Source organism: Diceros bicornis, chromosome 22, assembly GCF_020826845.1.
Source record: "Diceros bicornis minor isolate mBicDic1 chromosome 22, mDicBic1.mat.cur, whole genome shotgun sequence".
NCBI lineage: Eukaryota > Metazoa > Chordata > Mammalia > Perissodactyla > Rhinocerotidae > Diceros > Diceros bicornis.
The window spans coordinates 4110621-4124888 of record NC_080761.1 but is presented as its reverse complement, the minus strand read 5'-3'; the positions used below and the strand labels follow the sequence as shown (position 1 = coordinate 4124888).

General features: G+C 39.9%; 1 protein-coding gene and 1 pseudogene across 1 annotated transcript in view; both read right to left on the bottom strand.

Moving 5' to 3' along the window:
- The window catches only part of HSD17B3 (hydroxysteroid 17-beta dehydrogenase 3), a 42348-nt gene that overhangs the window by 16089 nt on the left and 11991 nt on the right, over window positions 1-14268 (bottom strand). The window contains exon 3 of the mRNA XM_058565446.1: window positions 1051-1126. Within this exon, the coding sequence (XP_058421429.1) occupies window positions 1051-1126 (76 nt within the window). The remainder of the gene's footprint in view (window positions 1-1050; window positions 1127-14268) is intronic.
- Window positions 2028-2127, bottom strand: LOC131420279 (U6 spliceosomal RNA; annotated as a pseudogene).

Sequence of the window (14268 nt, the reverse complement as noted above, 5' to 3'; positions counted from 1 at the left end):
GGTAAGAGCAACAGGCGGATTTCCCCAGCTGCTGCCTGCTCAGCTCTGGCCGTGGACCCAATATTTCTGGGTCGAGTGGTCTTGAGATCTAGTTTGGGGGTGGGGGTGCTTTCAGACTAAAGACAGTACTTGCTTTTCAAGAGGACCATAAAAAGCACATTTTAGCATTGTGGGGGAAACATTGAAGAATGTCCTAGTCCTGGCCAAAGTTACTTCTGATATCCAGACCCAGAACAGAAGCAGAATTCATTGGTTCAAGGGCGCTGAGCCTCCACGCGTGACTGCTCAGCCTGCACCCCCACCTCTGTCTCCTATCCCAGACCTCCCCCAGGGCAACAGGGCCGGGGCCAGCCCACAGACAGCCTGCACGGCTTCCCGAGTCTTCACAATCGAAGACTCAGGCCTTTGAGTTAAGGAGTTTATTAATTACTAAATTAACAAGTAATTATTAAAATAAAATACCCAAAAAGGGATATTGTGAACATTATTAACTAAGAACACTTCAGAGTGGATCATAATAATAAAACTTGTAATAATATATATAACATATAATATAATATAATAAAAAGTTATAATATAACTTTATGATATAAATTCTGCCTCCTAGCATTATACAATGTACAACCTTCACAACCATACATGGCAGCCCTGGATGAAACCTTTTTTAAAAATCTGACAACCACCAGTAAGCACCGTTCCTCACCCTCCTGCAAGGAGCAGAGCATCGTCACAGGGAAGCCAAGTCCCAAACACAGGTCCTGTTTTTGAAGGGAGTGGCGGAAGCATCAGGCAGCTGGGGCCTCTGGGTGAGGGGGCTGATTCTAGAGTTGAAGGCACTGGACCAAAGGAGAAAGCGGCCTACTAGTGTGTGAGTCCCTTCCTGCTCCACCTAGCCCAGAGTCATTGGTGACCTGGGCTCCCCGCAGGAGGCCTGGCGCCCCAGGCTCTAGGCAGCAGACTGGGGTGCTGAAGTGACGTGTACAGGCAGGACAGGAGTTAAACTGGCAGGCAGCTTCCACAAATATCTCCCTTATGTCTTGGGTCACTCACCAATCTCCGCGGCAGCGGCCTGTAGTTTTTCCAGTGTCCGGCTGATAAGCACAACATTGAGTCCTTGTCTTGCTAGCTGCGGGTGGGGATGGGAAAACCAAGAAAGACAAAGGTGATAAGCAGACAGGGAAGGCTTGTTTCCAGGTGAATTAGGGCATTACCTTGCTTCTCCTGGGCTTAAAGATGCAGAATGTGGCAAAGGTTTCTGGATTACAAGCAAAACAGCCCCACTGGGCCAGGCTAAATGTGACATAATAATAGGAGTTTATTTGTGTGTGTTTATTACGTGCCAGGAACTCTTCTGAGCCCTTTTTGAACAGATCCGCAATCTGAATGCCCGCTCACCCGAAATACCTGAGGTCAGAGGTGTGCTGGAATTCAGAACAGGGAGGATTTTATACTGTAATTTATGTAACAGGGTCTAGGGCAGCACCCCAAAATAAAAAACAGTATTTCTGCAGCAACTTGGGAGCTGCTTCCTATTCACGAGAACGCTCTCTGTGTGGTTCTCTTCACTTGGACACGGTCCAGGAAGAGAGCCCTTGCTCCCTGCTGTCTGGCTCCCGACAGGACAGAAAATGAAATAGGAACCGGAGGGAAAACGGATGCTTCCCTGAGATCAGCAAGGAGCTCTCTTCAGAACGGACACTGCCTAGACTCATGGGGGCCAAGCGACAGTGTGCAGAAGCTGTGTGCGTTAACACCGCACAGGGGACACATAAACTCGGTGTGCTGGGGGATCACAGACAGGCGAGACGTGTCACGCCTAAACATGCTACAGGAGAGAAAAGTTAGAGCTTTCCCTTAAGACGAAAGGAAAAACCAACGTTCATTTAAACAGAGACTGATGACATTTGAATTAGTGACAAAGGGCCCAGTTAATTGAAATCTTTCTCTACGGTTTTAATTGAATGTCTTATACTGTTATTTTTTTAACTGTGGTAAAATACACATATCATAAAATTTGCTATCTTAACAAAAATATGGAATGTTTCACAAATTTTTGTGTCATCCTGGTGCGGGGCCTGTGCTAATCTCCGTATCCTTCCAGTTTTAGTATACTTGCTGCCAAAGCGAGGATATGCGCTTATTTTAATAAGGAACTACATACTATAGAAAAGGCATAAGAAGCTGAATTAAAGATTATACTATATGGTCTCCAATAGCCAATAATTCAAGCCTATGGTCCCAGAATCATCCAGGGAGATGTCCAAAAAACACCAATTCCCCCCAAAACCATCCAAATAAAAATCTGTGGGATTGAAGCCTCAACATGTACATCTTTTTCTATTTTAATTTATTATATACTATTAAATACAGAAGTACATTCTCATTGTAAAAGATGTCCCCACTGCCCCCGTGTCCCATTTCCCCGCCCAGCTCGAGGTTCCCGCCGCCTTGAGTTTGATGCTGATCCTCCTTAACTTTTTCTCTGCATCTACGTGCATATATAAGTACATACAGAAACGAAAGTCCATTTTGTGGGTTTTCTTTCTTTTCACCTTTATAAATGGCATTATAAGTATTGTCTTTTTAACTTGGTGTGTCTTATCTCTAAGAACCTTATCTGTTTCCACGTCAGTCAGTCCGTGTAGAGCCACGTGACTCTTTTTTATTACCTCACAGCGCTCTACAGTTCAGCTTTGGGTGAGTATTTAAGTTGTTTTCAAGTTTTCCCATGACCAGTATTGCTACAGTGAAAACTTTCCTATCTAACTCTTTGTATATACAAGTGAACTAATTCCCAGATAGAAAAGAAGTTGAATTGTTGTGTCAAAGGGTATATGCTTTTTAAATTTTAATAGTATTGCCAAAATGCCCTCCCTCAAAACTGCACCATCAAAAATACAATTATAGGGGCCAGCCCAGTGACATCGTGGTTAGGTTCACATGCTCTGCTTTGGTGGCTCACAGTTCACAGGTTCAGATCCCAGGTGCAGACCTACACATGCTGTGGCAGGCATCCCACATAAAATAGAGGAAGATAGGCATGGATGCTAGCCCAGGGCCAAGCTTCCTCAGCAAAAAGACGAGGATTGGCATGAGATGTTAGCTCAGGGCTAATCTTCCTCATCAAAAAAATACAGTTATAGCTATTTCTCCACACTCTGGCCAATATTTGGTATTAGCAACCTTTTTCAACTGTTTCCAACCTAATGGTCAAGAAATTATATCCCTCTATTGTTTTAAATTACATTTTTCCAATTATCGGTGGTGCTGGGCATCTTTTTGTACATTTATGTGTGAATTTCCAGTGTACACCCTTTGCCCATTCTTCTACTATGTTATCATTTTCTTATAAATTTGTAGGAGTTTTTTAATATATTCCAGTTATTAATTTGCCTACTATATATGTAGTAAGTATTTTCTCCTTTGTTTATGGTGCTCTGAAGGTACGTTATATATTAATTTTAATGTTATCAAGTTTGTGAATATTTCCTTATTTTTTTAATTTCCTTTATGATTTTCCCTAACTCCAAGGATATAAATACATATTTTGTAGTTTGTTTCTTTTTCTATTTTTGAGACTGGTATAAGCTTGAAATTATCTAGTATGATTTTTTTTCAAAATGGGTAGCTAATTGTCTCGACAACATTTTTCTATTTGTCCGTTCTTTCTTTATTTCAAATGCTAATTTAGTCATATGCCAAGTTCTCATATGTACACGGGTCTGTTTCTGATCTGTCTGTTCTGTTTCGTTGACCTATTTATCAATTTCTGTGGCATTGCCACTTCTGGTTTATTCATAATTTTGTAATAGGCTTTTATATCTGATGTCTGACAAAAAAGTTCCTGCCATTTACTGTTCTCTTTCAAAATGTTTCTGTTTTATCTTCTTAGTTTAATTTTCCAAATAAATGATAAAATTGTCTAGTCAAGTATTACACTGAAGTTAGAGATATTTAGAGGAAAAGTTACATCTTTGCGGTAATCAGTTGTCTTGCCCATAAATATGGGATCCATCTATTCAGATCTCAAGTGTTCTTCTAAAAACTTTTAGAAGTTTCTTCATATAAATCTTGGACATTTCTTATTAGTTTGCATTAGTTAGGATAACATTAGCTGCTGCAACAAATAACTCCAAAATTTCAGTGGCTTAATACAATGAAGTTGGGTTTTGTCTTACATAATAGACTCTATTCCGCTAGTCATCCAGGGCACATGGCTGAGAAAGGCTTTGCCATCTTCAGCACAAATCTTAGGTTTCTAAGATTGCCCTGGGCCTTGACGTTCAGCCAGTACAAGGATCAAACGACGGTAGAGAAGATACATCCGATCCCTCAACCACCTTGACACAAAGTGACACACATCGTTTCTGCTTGATTTCATTAGCAAAATTAGTCCCATGACCCCACCTGGATGTAAGGGAGTCCGGGAAATTCCCTGGCTGGGCAGCCACTTCCCAGCTACAACTCCATACCATGAAAAAAAGAGTAGGGATCTGGGGGAACATTTAACTGTTCCTGCCACCAATACCTTACATTTATTCCTTGCCATTGTGAATTAAATTATTATGTAAAGTAGAAACCCTAGAATTAAATACTTAGGTTCCATTCTTGTTTCTACCATTTGTACAAGCTACTCAGCTTGGTCCTTTGGTTTCCTCTTTGGCGAAGGAGGATCCCAACAAACCTAATACGTTAAAGGTGCATGGCAAGGAACCTGTCACATAGGAAGCACTCAATAGTATTATTTGTTCTACATATTTTTATTTTATTTATATATTTTCTATATATTTCATTGTATTTCTAGTTATTTTTTCTATATATTCTAATTTGGTATTGTTTGTGATTAGGAACTCCACCAGCCACGTAGCCGAATTCTTTTATGCCATCTATTAGTTTTTCATCAATGTTTGGCTTTTCATCATGGACAGTAATATTTTCTACCAAGTATAGTTTTGTCCCTTCCTTCCCAATATTTGCATACTTTTGGCCCCACAGTCTTGGTGAGCACCTCCTGCACAATGTGAAGCAAACATACTGTCTGTTCCCCACTGTACTGATAATGTTTCTCAATATGAAGCATGATGTTATCTATCATTTCTGGACAACATCTTTTATCAATTTAAGAATATTTTCATCTATTCCTGTTTTCCAAATTACTTTTTTTTTAAACTGCTGGATTCAGTTTGCTAATATTTAATTTGGGTCATAGTACTCTTGTGCTGTCTTTGTCCTGTTTTGGCATCAAAGTCATGCTAATCTGTCCGCACAATTCATGAAACATGTAGGGTGACCAATTTGTCCTAGGATTTTCCCAGTTTTAAAACTGAAGGTCCCACATCCCCAGAACCACCTGAGTCCCAGGCAAATCAAGACAGTTATTCATCCTAGAAACACTTTTTTCCCTATTCCTTGAAGACTTAGAAATATTTACTTGTAAAAATACCCAGGTGTTTTATTTACATGTAGCCCTTCATTCATAACTGCCTTTTCCATTTCTTCCATGAGTGTTGATCTCTTGATGTTTTTTACTTCTTCTTGAGCCAGCTTTGAGAATTTATCTTTCCATAGAAAATCATTTCCTTCATCTAGATTTTCAAATTATTGATTCAGAGATTTAAATAGGATTTTCTTCCTCTTCTTTTTTTTTTTTTTTTTTTTGTGCTGAAGAAACAGGAGTTGTTCGCCCTAAGCTAACATCTGTTTCCAATCTTCCCCATTTTTTTTTTGTTCCTGGGGAAGATTGTCCCTGAACTAACATCGGTGCCACTCTTCCTCTATTTTGTGTGTGGGTCACCACCACAGCATGACTGACAAGTGGTGTAGGTCCACACCCGAGATCCGAACATGTGAACCCAAACCGCCGAAGCAGAGCACACCAAACTTAACCACTACACCATGGGTCCACGCCTCTCTCTTTTTTTTTTAATCTCCTTATCTGTGGCCAGGTTCCTAATGTTGTTCCTTCTCTTTCTTGTTTCTTTTTTGTTTTTCAAAGATTTGTTTCCTTTTCTGGTCTTTTTAAAGAATCAGTTTTTGTTGATCAGTTCAGTTTATTCCTGTGTTTCCTATGTCATCAAGTTTTGTTCTTCTCTTTATTAATTTAATCCTTCTCTCTCCTTTGGATTTATTTTATTGCTCCTTTTCTAGAATTTCTTGAAAGCTAAGACTATTTACCGTCTTTCTTATTTTCTAATAGATGCATTTAAAGCCCAAAATTTTCATCTGCATAGCACTTTGACTTTAATTCACAAGGAGTGTCCATCTTTATTTTTTCTTTAATCTTAGAGCTACATTGAAGAATAATTTTTCACTATAGATGAGGGGATAGATACCATTTTCTAAGATTATTTTTAATTCTATTGCATAGTAGTCAGTGAATGGTATGTTTTTTGCTATTTGCAATTTATCACAATTTTCTCTGTAGCCTAATAAGGGGACAACTGTAATGACTGTTCCGTATATACCCTTGAGGAATGTGTATTTGATCTTTGCTGGGGACCCCGTTTTATACACTGTGGTCTATTAAACTAAACTTGAGGTTTACCATATGGCTTACCAAATATTGGTTAAACCAGTATGAGAGGATATTCAAATCTCTTATATCCTTAATTGTTTTTATATATGTAATAAGATGTTAAATTAGAAGTCTCAACAGAAGTGCTAAGACCCAAAAGATATCAGATCACAAAGTGATTTCAGAGAGAAAACCAAGAAAAATTTGTTCAAAATAATGTCTAAAACTGATCAAGTGCTCCCTGAGGCCTGCCCCGGGGACCTCTCACTCCTGTAAAAAATGTGACAAGATAGAGCAGCAATGAAGAGGATTTGCGGAGAGGACTTCTTTGGTTCTACCTGCTGCCCAGCAGTGCCCTCCACCCCAAGGGCGGCGTGAGGGAGGGCACTACCCGCCTCTCACCTGAGTCAGCAGAGAAGGGACCATCCCATCCTATTTCACATCTCACATGCATGGTCCTGTCTTGTTCTTTATTCCCCCCCTTTTTTTTGCCTGAATTAGTTACTATAGCATAGGCAATGCTATGGTAACACATTAACCCTGAAATCTCAGCAGTTTAACATAATAAAACTTTATTTCTTACTCATTACGCTTGAACTGTAGACCTATCTTTGACCAAGGCCCCCAAAATCTAATGAGCAAGAGGTTGTGGCTTGGCAGTGCTCTGATGCTGGAGCTGTCTGCTGCCGTGGGCTAGGCCACCACCCAGACTTGTTTGAGTGTTTCCCCTGGACCAGGTGTGGGAGAGAACTGGTGTGGAATTAGACTCTATCCACAAAAATTACCTCAAGGAAAAGAGACCTCAGAGAAGCAAAGCTGGAGAAGAGTGGGCTGGCAGAATGCAGGATGAGGGCACATTCACCAGGGCCAGGATGCCAGGCACTCACTGTGATGGAGAACCCAGAAAAGGGCCCCAGAGGTAGTGTCAGTGTCAAACAGTCGAGAGAGCAAGACGCCCACCAAGGAGGGTACCAGGCACATGAGACCCCTAGGAGCCCCTGCTCCTCTCTGCCCACCCTCTCTGAGCCTCCTGCTCTCAGACCCTGGCAGGCTCACGCACCTCAGTTACCAAGAAGGAAAAGGAGAAATGCTAGTCCAGGAAAGAGAAAATAGACCACAGCACCAGGTCGTGTCCCCCATATCACCATCTCAAAGCAGGTCCCAGCTGTGGGAAAGGAAAAGAGTTAACTTTACTTCATGCTCAGTGTTTTGATTATCACAGGTGACTGGACACTGGTAACTATGGAATTTAAACCATGTTGGCATCTGGAAGTGACCAAAGACTTTGTTTTACCTAAGAGGGATCAGTGAAATAACAGGACCAGAGGCAGAGCAAGAACCATTGCTATGGAGCAGGCTCAAACAGGCGAAGAGAAACAGCATGACTGTGAGTGTGTCCCAGAGTCCTGGGAGGACTGCTTATTTAAAGCTCTGGTCACATTGTATGTTTCTGTTTCTGACAGAGACACGTGAATCTCCCACAATGGTTCTAAATTCAACAAACACTTCTATTTCGATCGGTTTCTACCTTTGTTGGTGTCACCCACTTAGGCAGAAACCTTTACCTGACTAAAAGAATTATTAACCTTTTGTCTTTTGTCTCCTACTCTAGATAAAATCAAGAGTTAGGGGTTGCTAACACATGTTCAGTCTTTTGGAAACAGGAACATCGATCAAGGAGGAAGAAAGTTGAGACATTATTGGGAACTGAGATCACCCACTTGAAGACAGACGTCTGGAGAAACTGCATTCCTAGAATAACTTTGTGCAAGACTGCGCATCCACTCTCCTATATAACTGCTCTGTGATTTTTGTTCTGGGATGATGGGCTTTGAGGATGCTAGTCCTCCATCTTCTGTCTTTGCTAGCAAACATGAATAAACCCTTTCTATTCCACCAACTTGGCTCTGGACTTATTGGCTGGTCTTATGGCAAGCAGAATGAGTCCTTTGCTCAGTAATACTTTTAGTATTTTTAAATTATACTGTCAGAAATAGAATAGGCTCAATATTAATAATCTCAATTGTATCAATATGAATATTTCTCTTTTATTATCTTGAATTATATTTTGTCTAATAACTAACATTGCTCCTACTCTTTTCCTTTTTTTGCATTTTCCCAGTATATGTTTTTCCATTTCTTTATTTTCAATCTTCTGTATTAGACATTAGATGTTTCTCAGCCCCATCTGAGTATCTGTTATTTATCAGTAAATTTAACCAAGTCGCAGTTGTTGAGGTTGCAGATTTGTTACACTGACACTTGCTATCTTATTTTAGTTTTTCTATTCACTGTTTTCTTTGTTATTTTTCTCTCTTTGCAGTAAGCAGAGTAGGATAGGTCATGCTGCAATAACAAATTGGCCCCAAATCTCTGTGGCTTAATACAAGAAAGGTTTGTTCTTCCTCACACAACGTCTTCTGCACGTGACCCAACAGGCCAGGCCACCTCCCTCCATGCAGTGACTCAGGGATCTAGGATTTTCCCCCAGGGCTAGAACTAGGAAGAGGCAAGTGAAGAACCTAGGGTGCAAAATTCAAGGAGGTTTCACTCTCAGGTTCGTGGTCTCCATGCATGCCTCACCTTAGTCCCACCCTACTTGTTCCATCTTGTGGCTCCACCCTCTCAACACAAGGCCCCCATTGCTTGGCCTCATACTGGGTAATTGAGCACTGAATTTGATTATAGCATAGCAAAGACAAATTTGTGTCTTTTTTAAGAAATAAGTTACAAGAACAAGAATAGCCATTTTTTTCCTCAAATTAAATACAGAAAGACCAGTTCTGTATCTGGATTAGTAAAACATTTACATAAATAAAAAGCTGTCATGAAACTATGAACATTTTATAAGAATACACGCAAAGAAAAGGATACACATCAAACGTGAGAAAGGTTGAGTATGGGAGCATGGGGAACGGGAGTGAAAGAAAAGAAAGTGAGAGAGGGACCCCGTACGGCTTGATGATAATAACCCAACCCTCTGTGTCTTTGATTAACAATTCAGAAGGAGAAGGAGGAGGCAGAGAAAGAGAGTGGGGTAAGGAATGGGGAAGGGAGGAAAATGGAAAAACTTAGAGTAGGCCTGCCTGGGTAGATCTGTATTTTGGTTGTAGTGGGTGTATGGTATGCATCTTCTGCCTACCATTTGCTATTTTATAAGTTAATTATACCAATTTTAAGTTTTACAATACCCATGCTACTACTTAGTTTTCTTGTCTATAGATGCTTATTTTACAGCTGCTTTTAGCCATTCTAGTTTATTTTTTAGCTAAGATTATCTCTAACCTTATCAATGTATAAGCCATAATTGCACACATTCTGACAAAGAATTTTATGTTTTAATGTTAAATCATGAAAGAAAATTTCATCCCAAACTTAGATACAGGCAAAATGATGATTGCTTGCTTTTTTTTTGTATTAATATCACCCTAGAATGTTTTCTAATAAGCCTACTTAACCTCATCTGACACTTTGGGTCAGGTAACTTTGCTGTCACAGAATCTTTGTTCAACAATCTCAGTCGATGAAGGTGCAGTCAGCTCACAGCCAGCAAGATGAGAGACAGGAGTTGTTAGGACTTTACAGTCTGGAGAGAAGCTAACCCAGAGATGGCATGGTTATTACCCTGTGGAAGGTTAGCCCGTCTGCTATCTAACTTGGCAATATTGTTTCGCACTCCTTTCCTGACTGACTATACAAATCCCTGTTCCTCAGATGCTCGTCCACCAGCTCCTCCATCTGCCTGCTGTATCCTTCCTTCCTAAGTGGAATAAAACTGTGACAGGTGCTGACACGTACCTTTGCTTGAGAATCATGCTTTTACAACACTGAAGATAAAATTATTTAGCTAAATGAACACAACAGTTACACTATAACCCTGATGTCTACAAGATTTCAGGAGTGAACGTACTACCATGCTCTATTGGAGATGAAGACTATCAGAGAGGAGTTTTAAAATCGGGCTTTATGGTATCTTCAAGAGACACACCTAAAACATAAGGTGACAGAAAGGTTGAAACTAAAAGGAGAAAAAAATACTATATATATAAGGTAAATACCAACCAAAAGAAGAAAGGCACAGCTTAATTAATATCAACCAAAACAGGCATTAAGGCAAATAAGTATTACTGGAAACAAAGACTAGTAAAATGTTCCATTCATCAGGAAGATATAGCAATTCTAACTCTGGATTGCCTAATAAAACAGCTTTACACGGAAATGCAAGCAGAGTTGAACAATACACCATCAGAATGCGAGATTTTAATTTATCTTTTCAGTAATTGTTGGATGAAGCACACAAACATTTGGCAAGGATACAGACTATTTAAACCACGTAATAATATACTTGATCTAATGGCTGTGTATAAACACTGAACAATTGTAGATTACCTTCTTTTAAAAGTTGGCTCTTTGAAAAACATAAAGCCAACAAATCTCCAGCAAAATTAATCAAGAAAAAGAGACAAGGCACAAATAAACGATAAACAATATTAGGAATGAAAAGGTGGGCATAATTAGACATGTAGCTGAGATTTTAAATATAGAAAAGGATTAAGAGAGGAGAGTGAACACATATAGTTAATTTTGCTGCCTCCTGAAATCCCATTAAAACCATAGGAAGGTGATTTTTTTCTAGGAAAGCATAAATCCACAGAGAAGATGACAAGAGATAAGAGCAGCCCAAATTTTTGGTTTCTAGAAAGTGGATGGGCAGGATCCCAGGTCCTAAACCAGCAATGGGATAAGCTAAGAACTGACAAAGTTTATCCTACCAAAATCTCAGGCACTGCCAGCCCCAGAGCTGGATGCAGGGAGAAACTGATGACGGAGGACGAGGTGAGAGCTGTTGGCAAAGCCCTAAGAGCTGTGCGTGTCCCCTCCGCTCCACGAGGTGCAGACAGAGGGGCCCTCTGGCCGAGACCGCCCGACGACCTCCACCCAGCGCTCAGAGCGTTCGGGCAGAGTCTTCGTTCTCTAATCCAGCTCTGAAACCTGGACAGGCAAGCAAAGAATGCGTGTGGCAAGCAGCTAACATGAAAGACAGAGAACCAAACAGGGAAAAGAGCAACTTGGAAGGAGAAAACATTCTTTCAAAACAAGAAAATGAAATATTCTCAGAGAGTTAAGAGAAGCTGCTATATCTTTGAAAAGAACAGGTTGCTCTAAAAAGGTGCAAACAAGAGAGCACAAAAGAGCTCTCAGAAATGTAAACAATTTTTAATTTCTTTAAAAAGTTTTCGCTTTTAATTTTTTTAGAAACTTGAAATTTAAAAAGAAAATATCAAAAAATGAAAAATTCAGTGGAAGAGTTGGAGGATAAAAATGATGAAATCCTTTTGCAGAAAGGAAAGAAAAGAGACAAAGAAACAGAAATTATGAGAAAAAAGAGACAGAGGATGATTTCAGGATCTGAATAATAGGAGTTTTGGAAATAATATTATCCAACATCTGAGTAACAGGAGTTCCAAAAAGAAGAGAGTAAGAGGAGAGGATGGATGTAAACACCCCACCTTGCTCCGAAGGGTGACCCGGCTGTGTCCCCAACTGCCTAGCCTCTCGATATTTCTGCTCATTTTCTAAACATGGCTGTTGAGTCTTCCCAGTGGTTTTGTGAACTAGATAATAGCCTTGGAATAAACTCGTTTCCTGCTTATGTTTTTAAAACCTAGTAAGAAAATGTTACAGAACTTTCTGCCAATAAATTTGAAAGTTTAGGTGAAATGGATATATTTCTAGAAAAATATAAATTACCAAAACTGATTCAAGAAAAAAATTAAAAGCCCAAATAGTTATATAACTGCTAAAAAAATAGTAATGATAATAATAATAAGGTGATGATGATAATGAAATAAATGAGTAGTTTAAATTGTCCCACAAAGGAAACTCTAGCCACAGGTGGCTTTATGGATAAATTCTATCAAACACTCAAAAAAGCCAATCATTCCAAAATTGCACAATCTTTCTCAAAGAATAAAAAGAGGTAAAATTCCCTTATTCACTTTGTGAGGGAGGTGTAACCTTGACACCAAAACTTTGGAGACCAGCCGGCTTCACCTATAACATGACTATGCATCCACTATGGCCTGGCAATTCTGCTCCGGGTCACGTCCTCTCCTCCTGCACAAGCTGTCCAGGGGACAGGGACAACGCGTTCACATCGTCTGCGTTCACAGTTGCACAAGTGAAAACTGCCTAAATATTGGTCAGCAGAGGAAAGGATAAGTCAATTGGGATATAGTTCCACAATGAAATACTACACAGTACTGCAAATGGGTGAACCATGTTCTAGACAGCAGCGTGGAGGAACTTCAAAAGCATAGTATTGAGCAATAAGAAGTAGATTACAGAAGACACAGGATTCGATTGACGTTAAGTTCAAAACAAGCAATGCAATCAATGTGTTGTTCAGGGTACATGCACATGTACTAGGACTTTGTTTTAAGTAAGGAAATTATTAACACGATGCGCATGATAGTGCTTGCATCTTCCGAGGTGAGGGAGAGAAACATTAAGGCCTGGCACATGTGCGTGTATGGCAGGTCTCAAGGACATGGGTGATGGTCTAGTTCTTAAGCTAGGTGATAACGGACACAGTACTCATTTTATTATTATTTTTTATAACCACACCTATGCATTATAGATATTGTTGTTTGAGACATTTCTTCCCTCTCTCCCTCCCTCCTCTCTCTCACTCGCACACACACGCGCGCACACACACACACACACACACACACAGCTATGGCATGCTACAATGAACCTAGGATATTCAAAGCCTAGATCAGAAATTATAGGGTTGAAGTCAAGCCACACAGAAAACATAAAACAAATTTAAACATAAAAATAATTAAACGCTGCTGTTTCCATTTAAGGCAAGGTGAAAGAGAATAAGCTGACAGAGCAGCTGGAGTAATTTAGACTGGGGTAATTTAGACGTTAGGAAGAAGAATTTCCTTGCTGAAATGGCATAAGGCACCATCACATATTGCCAATGAAATGTGTGAGGATATTCAAGAATAGGGCAAGGCAGTTATTTTTCTTAGGTTGGTCTGACACAGAGCTAGCCGAGTGATTTTAATCCAAGGGCCAACTCTGTGCCATTACCTGTAGCTGCCAGGAGCAGTCTTGAGAAAAATTCTGACTGTGCTTGTCTGCCACACTGGAGCCGGGAGCAGTGCTGCATCCACGCCTTCCCAGATGTCGGGGGTGGCACTAGCACTGCCCGGAGGTGGAGGAGTGAAAGCAGACAATCTTTAGTCATATATTTTGCTTCTAGCATTCTCTGGGCATTAAGAGCCAAGAATACATGTTTACATACATTCAGAGTGACAAAAAGTAAAATGTATAATATTCAAATATATATTATAATATATTAAACATATACTTTATATAAATATTAAAATTTATAATAATATGGGATAGGTCAAAATTGGTTCAGTCATACAGAGAACAATTTGGCAATGGTATCCAGTATTTAAATGCACATACCCATTGAGCCAGCAATCTTACTGACAGGGATGTGCACTTGGATGTGCATAAGTGTATGTTCAAGGGTGTGCTTTGAAACATTATTTGTAAAAACAAAAACAAAAATCAACCTTGGTGCCCATCCCAAAGAGGCCAATATCCCAGGCCCATCCCTGGGATGGAACACCCTGAAACCAGTCAAGAGAGTGCAGGCCATCTGTATGCCTTTGCTGTAGCAAGACCTCTATACTATATTACTAAACAAACAGAGCAAAGTTTAGAACAGGGTT